The sequence below is a fragment of the Cygnus olor genome, chromosome 17 (genome assembly GCF_009769625.2).
Source record: "Cygnus olor isolate bCygOlo1 chromosome 17, bCygOlo1.pri.v2, whole genome shotgun sequence".
NCBI lineage: Eukaryota > Metazoa > Chordata > Aves > Anseriformes > Anatidae > Cygnus > Cygnus olor.
In genome coordinates this window covers 4,362,645-4,375,437 of record NC_049185.1, presented here as the reverse complement: position 1 = coordinate 4,375,437, position 12,793 = coordinate 4,362,645, and the positions used below count along the sequence as shown (strand labels likewise).

Below are 12,793 nucleotides of genomic sequence, written 5' to 3'. Positions count from 1 at the left end.
ATATTTGGCAGTAGAAACATGCCCTGTTTATCAGGACATCTTCTTCTTTCTTTCTTTGAGAAAGAAAGAAGGGAAGATTCCCTGGTCTTTTTTTATTTGTCCATTTAGCAGCAAAAACCAAATCAACCAACCAACCAGCCCTCCTTAATAAAACAACCGCACAAAAGTTGATTTATTTTTATGTTTAGGAAAGGGGTGAAAATCCCCTCATTCAGTCTATAAATACATAGTATGAAACAACAAAAGCCTGTATTTTCTATTTCAGCAACGTGAAGGACATTCAGTGTCTCCTGGATGTTTATTTGGCTGCAGGATTCTCACACAAATATGTATGCCCAGTACAAATTATTTGAAGATGCAATTTTTCTCCCGAGTTTGGGGGGGGGCATCACTGGGGAGGTCGGCAGCTGACGGTATTAGCATGCTTTTGGGGTACAGGGATGTCGTTCTGTGCTGCTTGGAAATAATGCTCTTTTTAGTGAGTATTCTTATGCGTTCGCGCAGCGAGTGGAAGTTGTGCTCTCATTCCTGCCTGGAAGTGAGTGCTCCAAGCTGAATGTGAAATCTGGAAATCTTCCAGTTGCTGTGATTCTTAAACACAGTGAAACATATAATTCTTTGTTCTGTTGGCAAACAGTCTGCTGAACCGAAAGGGTTGCTCAGATAATGTTTTTAACAGAAAATGTGTTTTTGCAAGATCGCCTCTCCTGATGCCTTTCTGAATGTACACTTCAGTTTCATGTCACAGTGAGCTCAGAGCAGTTTCCTCTTAGCAATTTAGTCGGGAGCTCAGCATTTGTTTGGAGGGGGAGAGCTTTAGGAAAGCAGCTTTCTGTAAAGGATAGAAGAGGGAATTGCTTTTCTTAACTGGATGTGTAAAAATGTAGGTTTGGTACCTAATAATGTGAAAATGTTCAGAGATCCATGTGTGATAACCAGCAGGATTATCTTGTTTGATAACTTAGAAATGCCTGCCTGCATCCTGGCCAGGCCCGCATAGGAAAATATGGCTTAGTGGGATGTCTCACGTTACTTGTTTTCACTTCAGACTTTCTTTAATTTTTTTTCCCCCTGATATGAGTTTCAGTAAATTACTCAGACTTAGCAGAGCTTATCTGTACATGACAATGAGATGAAATGGTAAGCTTACTTTAGAAAACAAGCTATTCCTTTAACGTAAGTGAAGCCATAGCAATTTGCTTATTTTTCCTATGAATCATCCTAAAGAATGGAATAGTGTTGAGATATGTTTACAGCTGTGGGTGCCATGACTTCATGCTTAAAATTATACTTTTAACTGTTACACTCAGATTTAACTTTGGTTTGGCATCAGGCCTAATGGAGGCTCTTAAATATGTATATATCTTGCACATGTAAGGTGGTTGAAAGAGGCTTTTTAGTTATACCTTCGACCTGGAATCCAGTAAAGGAAAAAAGTCGTGTTGGCTTTGCCTATGGAGGGAGTCCGCCCCCAACCAAAGCGAATATTTGCACAATGAACTGTAAACGGTCTCGGTACAGCGGTGGTGTTCTTCTTGAAGGTGCCCCAGGGCTCTGCTCGGGAGCCCTCGAGTTTGCTGTGCTCCTCTTAATAAATTAAGGATTAATAATTATTAAAATAATTGTTACAGGGACTGCTCACCAGTGACTTGTGCTGTAGCATGGAAAACGAATTGCTCTCAACAATGAGCTGTCCTGATCACTCTATTCTCTCGTCCTTCTTTTAAGGAATGAAATAGTAGAATGGTTGATGAAGAAACAGGAAGAAAAAAAAAGTTTCCTCTGTGAGTAGTATACTTCTATATGATCAAAGGTGCAGGATTGCTGCAGCCAGGTGAGGTGCAGGTGCAGGCTGATTCCTGCCGGCAGCTGGTGGCTCCCAAACCAGGGGCGGGGCAGGGGAAGCGCATTGTGAAATGTTCTGCTTCTGGTCTGGGATTTACCAACGAGTATTTCTTGACTTTCTGTTCACGTTTTCTCTGTTACAATAGCAATCACTGATGCAATAAGTGCATTAAATGGCTTTTGAAATAGACGAAACCCGTGGAGGAGTGGGAGGCGGGAGCTTCTCCCATCCTTGATTTTGTCACTGCACACCAGCTTTCCAGCAAATCTTTGTTTCCTGGTTGTCTTTGAAAGAACTGTCAGTCTGCTGAGACAGGACACCCAAACTGAATGCTGGCATTCAGCAGGTTTTGAAAATGAGTGATGAATGATAGGGCAGGGAAGGAGATGCTTCGTGGCTGCCCTTTCCGTGCTGGCACCTGTCTCCGAGGAGTTCCCTTTGGAATAGAATGGAAATTGGAAAAGGAGGATATGTGTTTTGGTGGGCATGGGTTATTACCACTTACCTGGCGAGGAGACAGTGGGCATTTGATAGAAAAGTAATATTTTAAATGTGGATGAAAAGTACCGTGTTGATTAAATAAATAGTTGTGGCTTTTCATGTGGGCTGGAGAGCCTGTGAAGCTTTGTGTGGCCACTTCTCAAGAAGCCACATCTTTCAGAAGCTAAAGCATGCAGATGGACTCATGGCTGGATCCTGCTTACCCCAGTTGTGTCTGGTGTGACACGGCCCCCAGGAGTGCTGAAGGATTTTTGTGGAGGAGAATAAGTATGGACTGGAGCTGTAGTCAGAAGGACTTCCATTAGGTGTCACGACAAGCCTTGTAATTTCACTGGTGGGTTGTTTCAAACAAGAGGTGAGGTAAGTTGTGACGGATCAATTGTCTTCCCCCAAAATAAGATCAAATTATAACTCGATGAATTAAATGATCTGACATTCCTATCAGTGCCAGTTTCTGTGATTCTATCACAGATGCCTCCAAGTTGTAGATTTGGTCACTTTAAACAAAGCAAAAGCTCTGTCATATTTTAATCCATCCTTACACTAGTCCATCTAGCACGTTTACCTTCCTTTTGTAGTTTTGTTTTCCTTAATCTTGAATCTGGACATTACAATCACTGACAAAGGAAAATACCTGATGCAATGCAGTCTTCTGTCTCCATGCAGACTGGGGTGAAGTTGGTCCATCTAATGCACTTCTCAAGTTGGGGTGAGCTATTTGCTGCTCTGTTGTTAGCGCTCTGGTGTATGTACAGCAAATGCAGGAGTTTATCTTGCTGCTGTTATAACAACTTTTGTGTGAGGATGATTCACGTCCAAGGCCTTTGGTGTGCATTGCTATGGAAACTTCTCCCTCCACCTCAGCAGAATTTTTCACAATGATCTCTTGCACCTGGAACTCAGAGGAACGGCTTTTGCCCTGAAACATTGTCCGAGGGGCCGAATTTATTTGATTCTACATGTATTTGATGTCTTGTGCAAACAAAAAGAGTTTTTTGTTTCAATTACACAAAACTTTTCCTGATCTCTGAGGAGTTTTGGGGTACTTAAGTCAATGTTGCTGCTGAAAAGTTTTTTCTCCTTGATTTGTATGTCCAGCAAGGTGCCAGATTAGGAATCTGAAGCATTTGAGAAAACTTTCCCATCCTTTCCATTACTATTCAAGCAGACAAGTCCTTGATCTAGTTTTCCATATAGTTTTGCAAATGCTTGTGCTGGCACATGTCAGTGATGGAGTAGAGATGACTGGTGAAAGTTGAAAATAAGCTGCTTTTGCAACAGTGGTGCTGGCTTGTGGTCACATCAGGCTGGCCCACGGCAGGCAGGTTACGTAGCAGGTAATGCCCCGTGCTGTCATCGGGACACACGGGGTTCCTGCTTCTGTCTTTTTTGGCTCATCGCTGAACAAACGCTCAGTGCTCAGCACAGGGCAAAAAGAGGTCCCTGGCTTTGCCTTCAGAAGGGCTGTTGGGACCCTTGGGAGAGTTTCAACAACTCTTATTTTTTGCTGGTAAAAGAGATCTGCAATGTAAAACCCTAATATTTTAATATATTAAATTCCTCAGCAGCCAGCCGGCAGAGCCCCCACAAGGTGAAGGCTCACAGGCGAAGAAGACAGGTGATGTTGGATCTGGGGCTGCAGGGCAAAGAGAGCTCACAAGTGTCTGTAACCCAACGTTGCTGCTCTTGTTGCCGCTTGTATGAGCTGGTTGCCATTCTGTGGAGCTAGGAGTGAAGTGGGTCTCTGTTCCCCTGGGAATACAGAGGTTCTTCTCTGCGTCCCACAGAAGGGCAAGGGCTGCGTGGCACGCCAGCTGTGCCGGGGAGATGTTTTGCGCGGCTGCTGGGCAGCGGTGGCGTGGCTGGGTGTCCCTGGGATCCTCTGTAGGTAAAGGCCCATGGAGCGGCCCGTGCCAGGCTGGAGGGCTCGCTGCTTGGATTGTTGTGGGGACAATGCTGGCACTGTGGAGCTGCGAGGCTGACCCGTGGAATATGTTGCAGAACAGTGCTTGCTGTGTCTCTGTCTTGGCATGCCTAAGCAGGCTCTGTGCTGGAAGCACTTGCCCGTGGAGCTGCCAGGAATAGTCCCCAGTGGCAGGGAATTCACTACAATCACACTCGGCCCCGGAAAGGTGCGGGGTCAGTGTAGGATCTGGAGTCCTGGAGCAGGTCTTTGGGAAGTCCCCTCTCTGCCATTGGCTGGTGTCAGGAGCTTATGGAGAAAAGTTCACCACCAGTGTGGTTGGTTTTATAATGTCCTTGGTCTGACAGTTGGTTGTAGTTATTAGTTACTTCACTGATGTAGCAAGAATCTGCCCGATAGCCCGATTTAAATGACTTACTTCTAAACCAGCTTCCTCACAGGGATGTCGAATTGTGGGTGGGCTAGTCTGAGAATTGTAAAATGTTCTCAGCTGGGAAAGTCAGCGGTGTCTTCATATTTTGAGCAGTTCTGCATATGTAATAGAGTTTAGAAATGGGTTGGTAGTTCTTGTATTATGGCACGCAGATGAACTGCACGAAAATAGGTCCTTCAGAAGATAGCAGCCATTAGCATAGTCTTAGGATTAATTTTCAGAACAAGAATGAAGAATAACAATCATTTCTTTGTATAGTAAGTACCAAGAATTGCTTTTAAAAGTAGTATTAAAGTCAAAGGACAACTTCTATGCACAGGCATGCCATGGGCATTTTCTGTGCATGCTTCCATTAGTTCTGAGAACAAATTTTTAATTTTATGAAAGTACTGTAAAGGAGGAAAATGGTTTCATTTTTATATGCACAGTGAAAGGCAGGTAAAATGTTAATGCACAACGTACATTCCAGCTCCCCAAAAATTTCCTAAGTGTGGGGTTTTTGTTTTGTTTTTGGCTGACACCGTTTACGAAGAATGTGGCACTGACGCTGTGCTTGGCGGTGGAAGTATGCAACTCATGTACTTGAAGCGTGTTTTAGGAGAATCCAATTTTATGCGTATGGAATCCGTTGGATGGTTGAGCTGTAGATAATCACTTAAATTTCAGTTAAAAATGCAAATGGGCTTGCAGATTACTGTCTGGCATTTTATATTATATTCAGTACGTTGAAGTAATCTTCTTTCTCAAACTTTCATGTGTTTCTGTCACCTACTGATTCTCTCGAGTCCAGATTAATGCATTAGAAAGTGTTTATTTGGGATCAAGGTTTCTAGTCTGCTAGTGAACTGTCCAGTGCTTTAGGATGCCAGATTTTAGGAAGCAGTTCTATTTTATGCAAAGCCTTTTATAGTTTAGGGAGACAAACTATTAAAAAACCCAGGGTTTTATTACAATGAGACCCACTTCAGCACTACAAACTTATTCCTGGAGTTTGCTTGCGGGCTGCCTGCGTGGGACACCTGGAATGGAAGCTGGATGTTCCCAAGTTGCTTGCTTCAGACCCACAGCTCAGGTACTCCTAGGCTTGCCATGCTGGGTGCTTTGCATTGCTCTTTTCCAACTGCATCCTGAGGAAGGGAAGTATGAATATTTGCTGCCTTGACAACGAGAAGGAGCTTTCCCAGGCCGTATTTGTGATACCAACAGTGAGATTTTAGGTTATCCTGCTGCAGATATCTTGAGAAGTCAGGAAATATCACTGGGTCTGCAGTGGGCGGATCAGTACCCTACTGCACTTCTCTCGTGCAGAATGAGAGGACTTGAATTCTGGCTTCTTCCTTGCACAGAAGCAGCAGATAGCTGCCCTAATCACCGCTGCAGTGTATCAGTAGGGTTATATTGGGTCACAGTGTAGAATGGGTCTACGTATATTTGGTTTCTTTTGTTTTATCAAAGGGTCTTCATTTTTTAATACAAAACTCCATGGATTATTCCAGGACTGATCCACGATCCACATATCACCATTGTTTTATCTGTTTTACCATTCTTTCTAATACTTACAACCTTGTTTTGACTACTGTTTAGTAATCAGGATGAAATGTAATTTTAATTATCATAGCTTCCAAAGATGCCACTGAATGGTGAATTGTACAGAAAACGTTGTTCTTCTCAAAAGCATGTGCCGATTTATGGATATAGAATTTTATGAACATCAGTTCATAAGTGTACTGCATAACCCTGGACGTGTTTACACCCAGCTGAAATTCCGTTCCCTCATTTCGCTTTTCTTACACATTTGGCATTCCTGAAGATTCTGTTAAGGGAGAAGTTCCGCTATTAATTCTCAAATCCAGACAGGACACGGTTTCCTTTGCCTATAGCTCAGAGTTGGGTGGGGCAGTGCTTCGCCCTGAAATTGAAGCTAGTAATAGGACATAGACCTAGTACATTCATCCGTCAGCTGTTTCTTCTGTCTGCTTACTTGCAGTCATTAGCTAAAGCTAATATGCTCTGATCTGTATTGTCTACCACCTGAAGGCCATTTATATAAACTAACTGTAAGTGCTTATTTACATGCCGTATTTGCAATTAACTGTTTTCATCTTTCTGGATGCTTTTAAGGCTTCTGATGCACAGCCTTGAAACTAAAGGTCAAACAAGACTGAAATGAATATAAAGATGATCTTAAGCTTTATAGATATCTGTTGGTCTACTATGAGCAAATAAGACTTCTGTTTTCACTGTTACTGGGGGGTAACATTGAAGTTATTCATGGTAATTAACAAAAGCAGTTGGGTTCCCGTTTCTTAACAGCTTACTGCACAAGCATACAATTTCATCTAGAAGAGCAGTCTTTTTCAGCAATATTTAATATTAAATTTCTTTAGTAGAAGATCATATTTGTGTTTATATATTTAAAAAGTATTTTTATGTGTCTGTCAAGTGGTATAATTTTCTCTAAATGACTTCTAGATTGGCAGCGGAATTGCCTGATTCTGTAACTGTCTGGTATCGTCAGTTTTTATTTGCTGACATATTTACTTTGGAACTATCACATCATTCAGCTGTCTTTGTTCCATATCAATAATCTTGTAGAAATTAGGCCTTTTAATTGGCTTTCAGAAAGGTTTAGTGATCTTTTTTTGTAGTATGAGACTAATGCAATTAACATTACTCCTTATTCTTTTCTGTTACTTCAGCACAAGCGGCTGTAAAACTGCCGGGAGTTGGACTGTGGCTCCTGAGCCTCTCCTGTCACGTTGTGCCCCGAGAGTCTTGGTGCCCCTCTGCTTGTCTCTCTCCAGTTATTGGGGCTTTCTCTTTTGGGGCCCCCAAAACTCTAGACACAGCTTCACGAGTGCTAAGTAGAGGGTGAGATTATTTCTCTTGACTTGCAGGCTGTGTTCTTGTTGCCTTGCTCCTCAAGGCCCCTCTTAAAGGTTTCTCTGTCCTCAAGTCTATCAGGCCCGCTCTTCCCAGCTGGGAACTTGCTGAGGTTGCTTTTGTCCCATTGTACGGGTCAAAGAAAGTTTTGGTGTAAGCTACGGAGTACGGTTTGGTCTGTCAAGGATAGGAAAAAAGGGGAAAACATTAATATTTACATTTCTGTGCTTTAAACATCTAAGTACGTTATATTGGGAAATCCATCTAAATAAAGGTGGATTTTAAGTTTCCTGCTGAAATTGCTATCAGAAATCCTGTATCTAGTGGCGTGCAAGATGTAATAGGGAAATAACTGCGTGTGGTTTAATAAATGCAGATTGCAGCTTATTTTGTTTGTGTTTTTTTTCTGTACTGAGTGAACCTTGACCTCAGCTGCCATATTGCAACTTAACTGTTATCAGTTAAGGCATAGGAAAAACAGAGATTAGTGTTATTTACATGCAAGATGGCATGCTGAAAGCAACTCTAACATGTTTGTGGAAAAAGGAATCTCAATGCAGTGAGTTGAGAACAAATTTCTACAAGGCTTTTTGAGCTGTTCATTGACTGTTGTACAGATTTTGTATGCTGCAGTCTTGAATATAAAAAGTTAACTTACAAGCTACATATTTTATATTCCTAAATGATATGAGAACTTTAGAAATAGTTGCCATGAAGATGTCATTAAGTTCTCTGTTTGTATAATTCTAAGAAAAAGAATTCACAAATGGTACTGGAGAAACGGACACTCAGGATAACACACCTGCCTTCTCTTTTCCCATTCCAGGGCATATTCCCTTGTGGACTCCAGTCAAGTCTCTACTTTCCTGATTTCTATTCTCCTCATAGTCTATGGGAGTTTCAGGTAAGATTATTCTTTAAGGCCTTATGGATTTTTTCTTTTTCAAATAAAAATGTGACTACAAGTGGTGGTTTATAGTTTATGCCTTTTGTTCTTGTTGTATCATTGTTAGATTGATGGCTGATGTAAATGCAATAGTTCTTGGTTCTGAAAAGGAAATAGAGAAGGAAGAAAAAGAAGCCAGTTGAGGTTTCTGAAAGACATAATTGTATGACAAGTTGCAAGCACATTTAAGATAGCTGTGAAGTCAATCCTTGAAGACAGTTCTGTAAAATTGTGTTTTGGAGGGTATAAACGACCTGTTGAGAGATATATGGAGGTAATGTTATCAGTAGCAGGCTTTTAGATACAGTGTTTCAGTGTTTGATTCAAAGTGTTCCTGCTCTGATTGTAACCAAATCTGGTAAAATAGAGATTCCTGAGTGTAACAGCACAATAGAGAAGTGAGAAACACATCAGTGCTGAATTGTAGCAGTGCCTGAGACCAACTGCCGATTAGGTTTGAATCTTCAAAAATCAAATTTTCCCCACTTCAGGAGACTTGAGTATGTTTAGAGAAAACTTTGTTATCCCTCTAAGCTTGCATCTTGTATCATACCCAGCTTTTAATGTAATGGCATATAAGGAAAGAGGTTCATACTGACATACCAAAAACAATTTACAACTTGGAAATATTATTTCTTTGAAACTTAAGTTCAGGATGTTTTTCTTCTCCCCTCTTTTTTTTTTTTCTTTGAAGAACATTGCTTCATTTAATAAGTCTATGATAACAAGCCATCCATATAGGATGAAATCTCTGCACCACGTTGAATATTCCTGAAATAGATGATAACCATGGTCGTAAGTATGATGTAAGCTGCAGCTATTAGGATAAGAGGCTTTAAATCCCAGTCATAAGTTAAGCAAATCCTAAAATGAAAGAGCCAATTTTTGATAAGAGCTGTCTGTTTTTGCTAGTGAGTATTAGGTAACAGCACTGCTGATTAAATTAAAATAGAAAGCTTTAGGAAGACAAAATCTAGAGAAACTGCAAATAAAGAAATAAAAGGTTTCATTTGAATACCAATTGACAGTGTTTTTTTTCTTTTCTTAAAGTTCTGAGTCAGTCTAGCATGTAGTTGAGGGGCTACTTCAATCTTTAATTTAATTCATGCAGTTGAGTAAAAAGGAACTATGCATATGGCTGCAAGACCTGTAGCTTTTATTAAAATCAAAATTAAATTGAGAAAACATAATGCAATATGAAACAGCAGGAGTGCTTGAACGTCAATTGCCTCTCCTTCTCAGAGATTCTAAGCTTTTAAGAATTTTCCCTTGCTCTTTCCTGTCCTGTTGCTATATACACGTGCTCTTTTACCATCTTCTCCTATGATTACATTTAAAACCGCTCACCTTACAAGGACTGCAAACTTCAGAAGAACCTAATCTGTTGGATGACATGGTAGAATGGCGATGGATACAAATCAGTTGAGGAAATGCCCTCTTCTAGCCCACTTCTTTTTCATGTATCCTAAGGACTCCAAGACGCAAGCTATTGCAGACCAAGATAGGGCCTGATAGTTTTGAAACTGATTTCTGATGAATGACCTATATTTAGCTTCTTTAGTAGATGTCTGAGCTGAAACCCACAGTTTTGATGATGACTTGGGTAAACTTCCAAGCTGTTTGGTCAACGAGTGAGGTCAAAAGCAGTTTTTTTACAGAAGACTGTGAAGCGCTGTTAACAACAGCGCCCAAGATACAATTCAGATTTGTAAGAAATTTAAGTGTGGTGGTAAGTTGCAAAATGACACTTATCTGGAAATTCCCAAAGTAGTAAAATAAAAACTTCAGGCAGTGGGTGGATTTTCTTAGAATAGCGACTTGCCGGAAAGACAAAAGTTACTGCTTAGGGTGCTCGTTCTCAAATGAGAACAACATCTTCATCTAGATTTGAGTGCTTCATCTCAAATGGAGCCATGGTAAGACAAAAAGAAAATGGCACTCCTCACGTAACCTTCATGTTGTGGAAAGCGGGCATGGTTTCCAATTTCAGTCTGAAAAGAAACAAGTAGTTATTGTAGAGTTATTGTGATACTGCTGGCAAGTCACAGAAACAGAAGTTCAATAATAGGATCAGAAAGAATTGGGTGGGTGAGTCATTAGGATAAAATCCTTGTGTGTGGTGGATCTAATCTAATGCAAGAGGTTTCAGGGGAACAAAGGAAAGCCTGGTCCAGCGTCCTTATTCATACAAGTAGCATTTGTCCAATGACAATAAATAAATAAATAAAACCCATACCAAGCAACAAACAAACAAACTAACAAAAACCACCAAAATACTCAGAAGAATGTCTAATAGATCCTGGATAAAGTCTGCCTCCAGAATGAAGGACAGTTTATACATTTGAGATCCCACTTCTCTTACTATGGCTGGAAGAGCATTTCCTTCCTGCATTTGTGCAGAGTCAGGAATTTTAGCTTCAAGCCCTTCTAAACATCTCCCATAAATGTTCTTGCCGTCTCTCAGCCCTTGTACTTGATACGCTTTGTTGTTGGCTGTCAGAGAGGCAAGTGTAATCTTTCAAACATTTACAAGATGTAAACAGCAGCATGCAAATGTTTGTTCTAGTTATGGATTTTTAAAGAGAAGAGCTTAGCTGGAAATGGGTTGTTTTCTGGGGGTTCTTCCCATACAGTCACCCATTGTACAGGTGCTTTTCTGGGACTGAAATGTTGGAGTTACTTAGTAGGCATGTAGCAGCTAAATCTTTTTCTATCCTATCACCTACTCAAACATGGTTATGTAAAGCCTGATTTAACCCATACTCTACCTGTTCTAGTTCCTGCTTTTAAGCTAAACTGCTACTGGATTCTCCTCGATCAAAACGAAGCCCAGTTTTATTCTGCAAGTATTTGCAGAGGATTGTTTGCCCTGCTTTTAAATAGTTTTTGTTTGTTTGTTTGTTTGTTTTCAATGCTGCAACATTTACTGTTTATAAGGTGGTTTGCTCTCCAGAAACAGGGACTGCAGGTCCTCACAGATCCTTGCTGTCGTCTTTTAGCTAATGCAGAACTCAAGTGCAAGCTTTATCTCCTGCCTGCAGATGAAGACTGACCTTTCTGTACCAAGGAGTCTCCAGTCTTCCCATATTAAGTATGCCATGCTTGAGAGCCCTCAAGACCAGAGAATAAATCGTGGTACTGAAGAACAATGCATATTGGTTTTATTTTCCTATTTTTTCCCCACTCTATCTTGCTTATTTAAGTTGTAAGTTTGGTGGTCCTTCTCTTTGGTGGTTTGTAAACAGTGCCAACAGCCACGACGAGTCCACCTTCCTAATCCTCGTTAGTTAGCAGGGTGTCATGCATGTGTGTTTGAGCTGAATATGAAATTTCAAAGTAGGTGTAAGAACCCTAGATTTATCTCTACGGCAGTGGCTCGAAATGTTCAAATAAAACGTGTGACTAATTCTGGTAATAGTGTGTGGAGTAATAAAAATAACTTCTTACTAAGAGAAAGGGTGTGTCTGGAGTTCACAAGCATCTGTAGCCACAGCGCTGGCAGGGCGGACGAGGGGTCTGGAGAGCCACAAAGATACCTGCATGCGTGTGAAGCACCTGCTGGGGGTGAGATGCTCGAATCAGAGTCCTGGGACTTTGGCATGTGTGGCTCTGCAGGCGTAGTCAGGAGCCAGTACTCCATCCAGTCAGTGAGAATATTTTTGCATGGACTTTCTGCTACTATTTCTCCTGTTCTTATTCACACTCCAGATCTTGCATTGCAACTTGTTGTTTAATCTCACAGGAACACTTTATAGGCCGCTGTGGCAATGTTAGATCGCATAACGCGTTCTAGCCTCTCTCTCCATAATACACATGGAGATTTGATTCATTTGAATTAAACTATCTCAGCTCAGTGTCTGACTGTAATTTTTTATGTAGAGCAGTTGAAATCTGGCAATTCTCAAAGTCCCAGAGCTGTTCATAAGGGTGACTGTCTTCACTGAGCAAAGCAAGAAGGAACTTCTCGATATATTGCCTCTCCTGCTGACTCTTTAGAGATACGCTTGCTTTCAAATTTCCTCCTTTGTTTCATAAGAATATTTTCCTGCAGGGTTTCCCCAAAGCATTATTGCAATGGAAGTGATCCATAGTTGAATCTGAACTTTCATGATAATAATGTGCCAGCAGCTTACTCATTGCTTTGGCCTCAGCGTAACCCTACTGAGTGCTTCCCTGTGGGAGGCTTGCTTTGAACCACTGTGCTAGAAATCCTACCAGCTTGAACTGCTGGGGCCCCCAGAAGAGACAACTGTAGTTTAT

The 12,793-nt window shown here is 41.1% G+C and overlaps 1 protein-coding gene across 2 annotated transcripts in view; it reads left to right on the top strand.

Annotated features, from left to right (window-relative positions):
* SPPL3 (signal peptide peptidase like 3) overlaps positions 1 to 12,793 on the top strand; it is a 56,735-nt gene that overhangs the window by 24,266 nt on the left and 19,676 nt on the right. For both annotated transcript variants that reach the window (XM_040576543.1, XM_040576542.1), the window contains exon 2: positions 8,414 to 8,491. In XM_040576543.1, the coding sequence (XP_040432477.1) occupies positions 8,414 to 8,491 (78 nt within the window). The remainder of the gene's footprint in view (positions 1 to 8,413; positions 8,492 to 12,793) is intronic.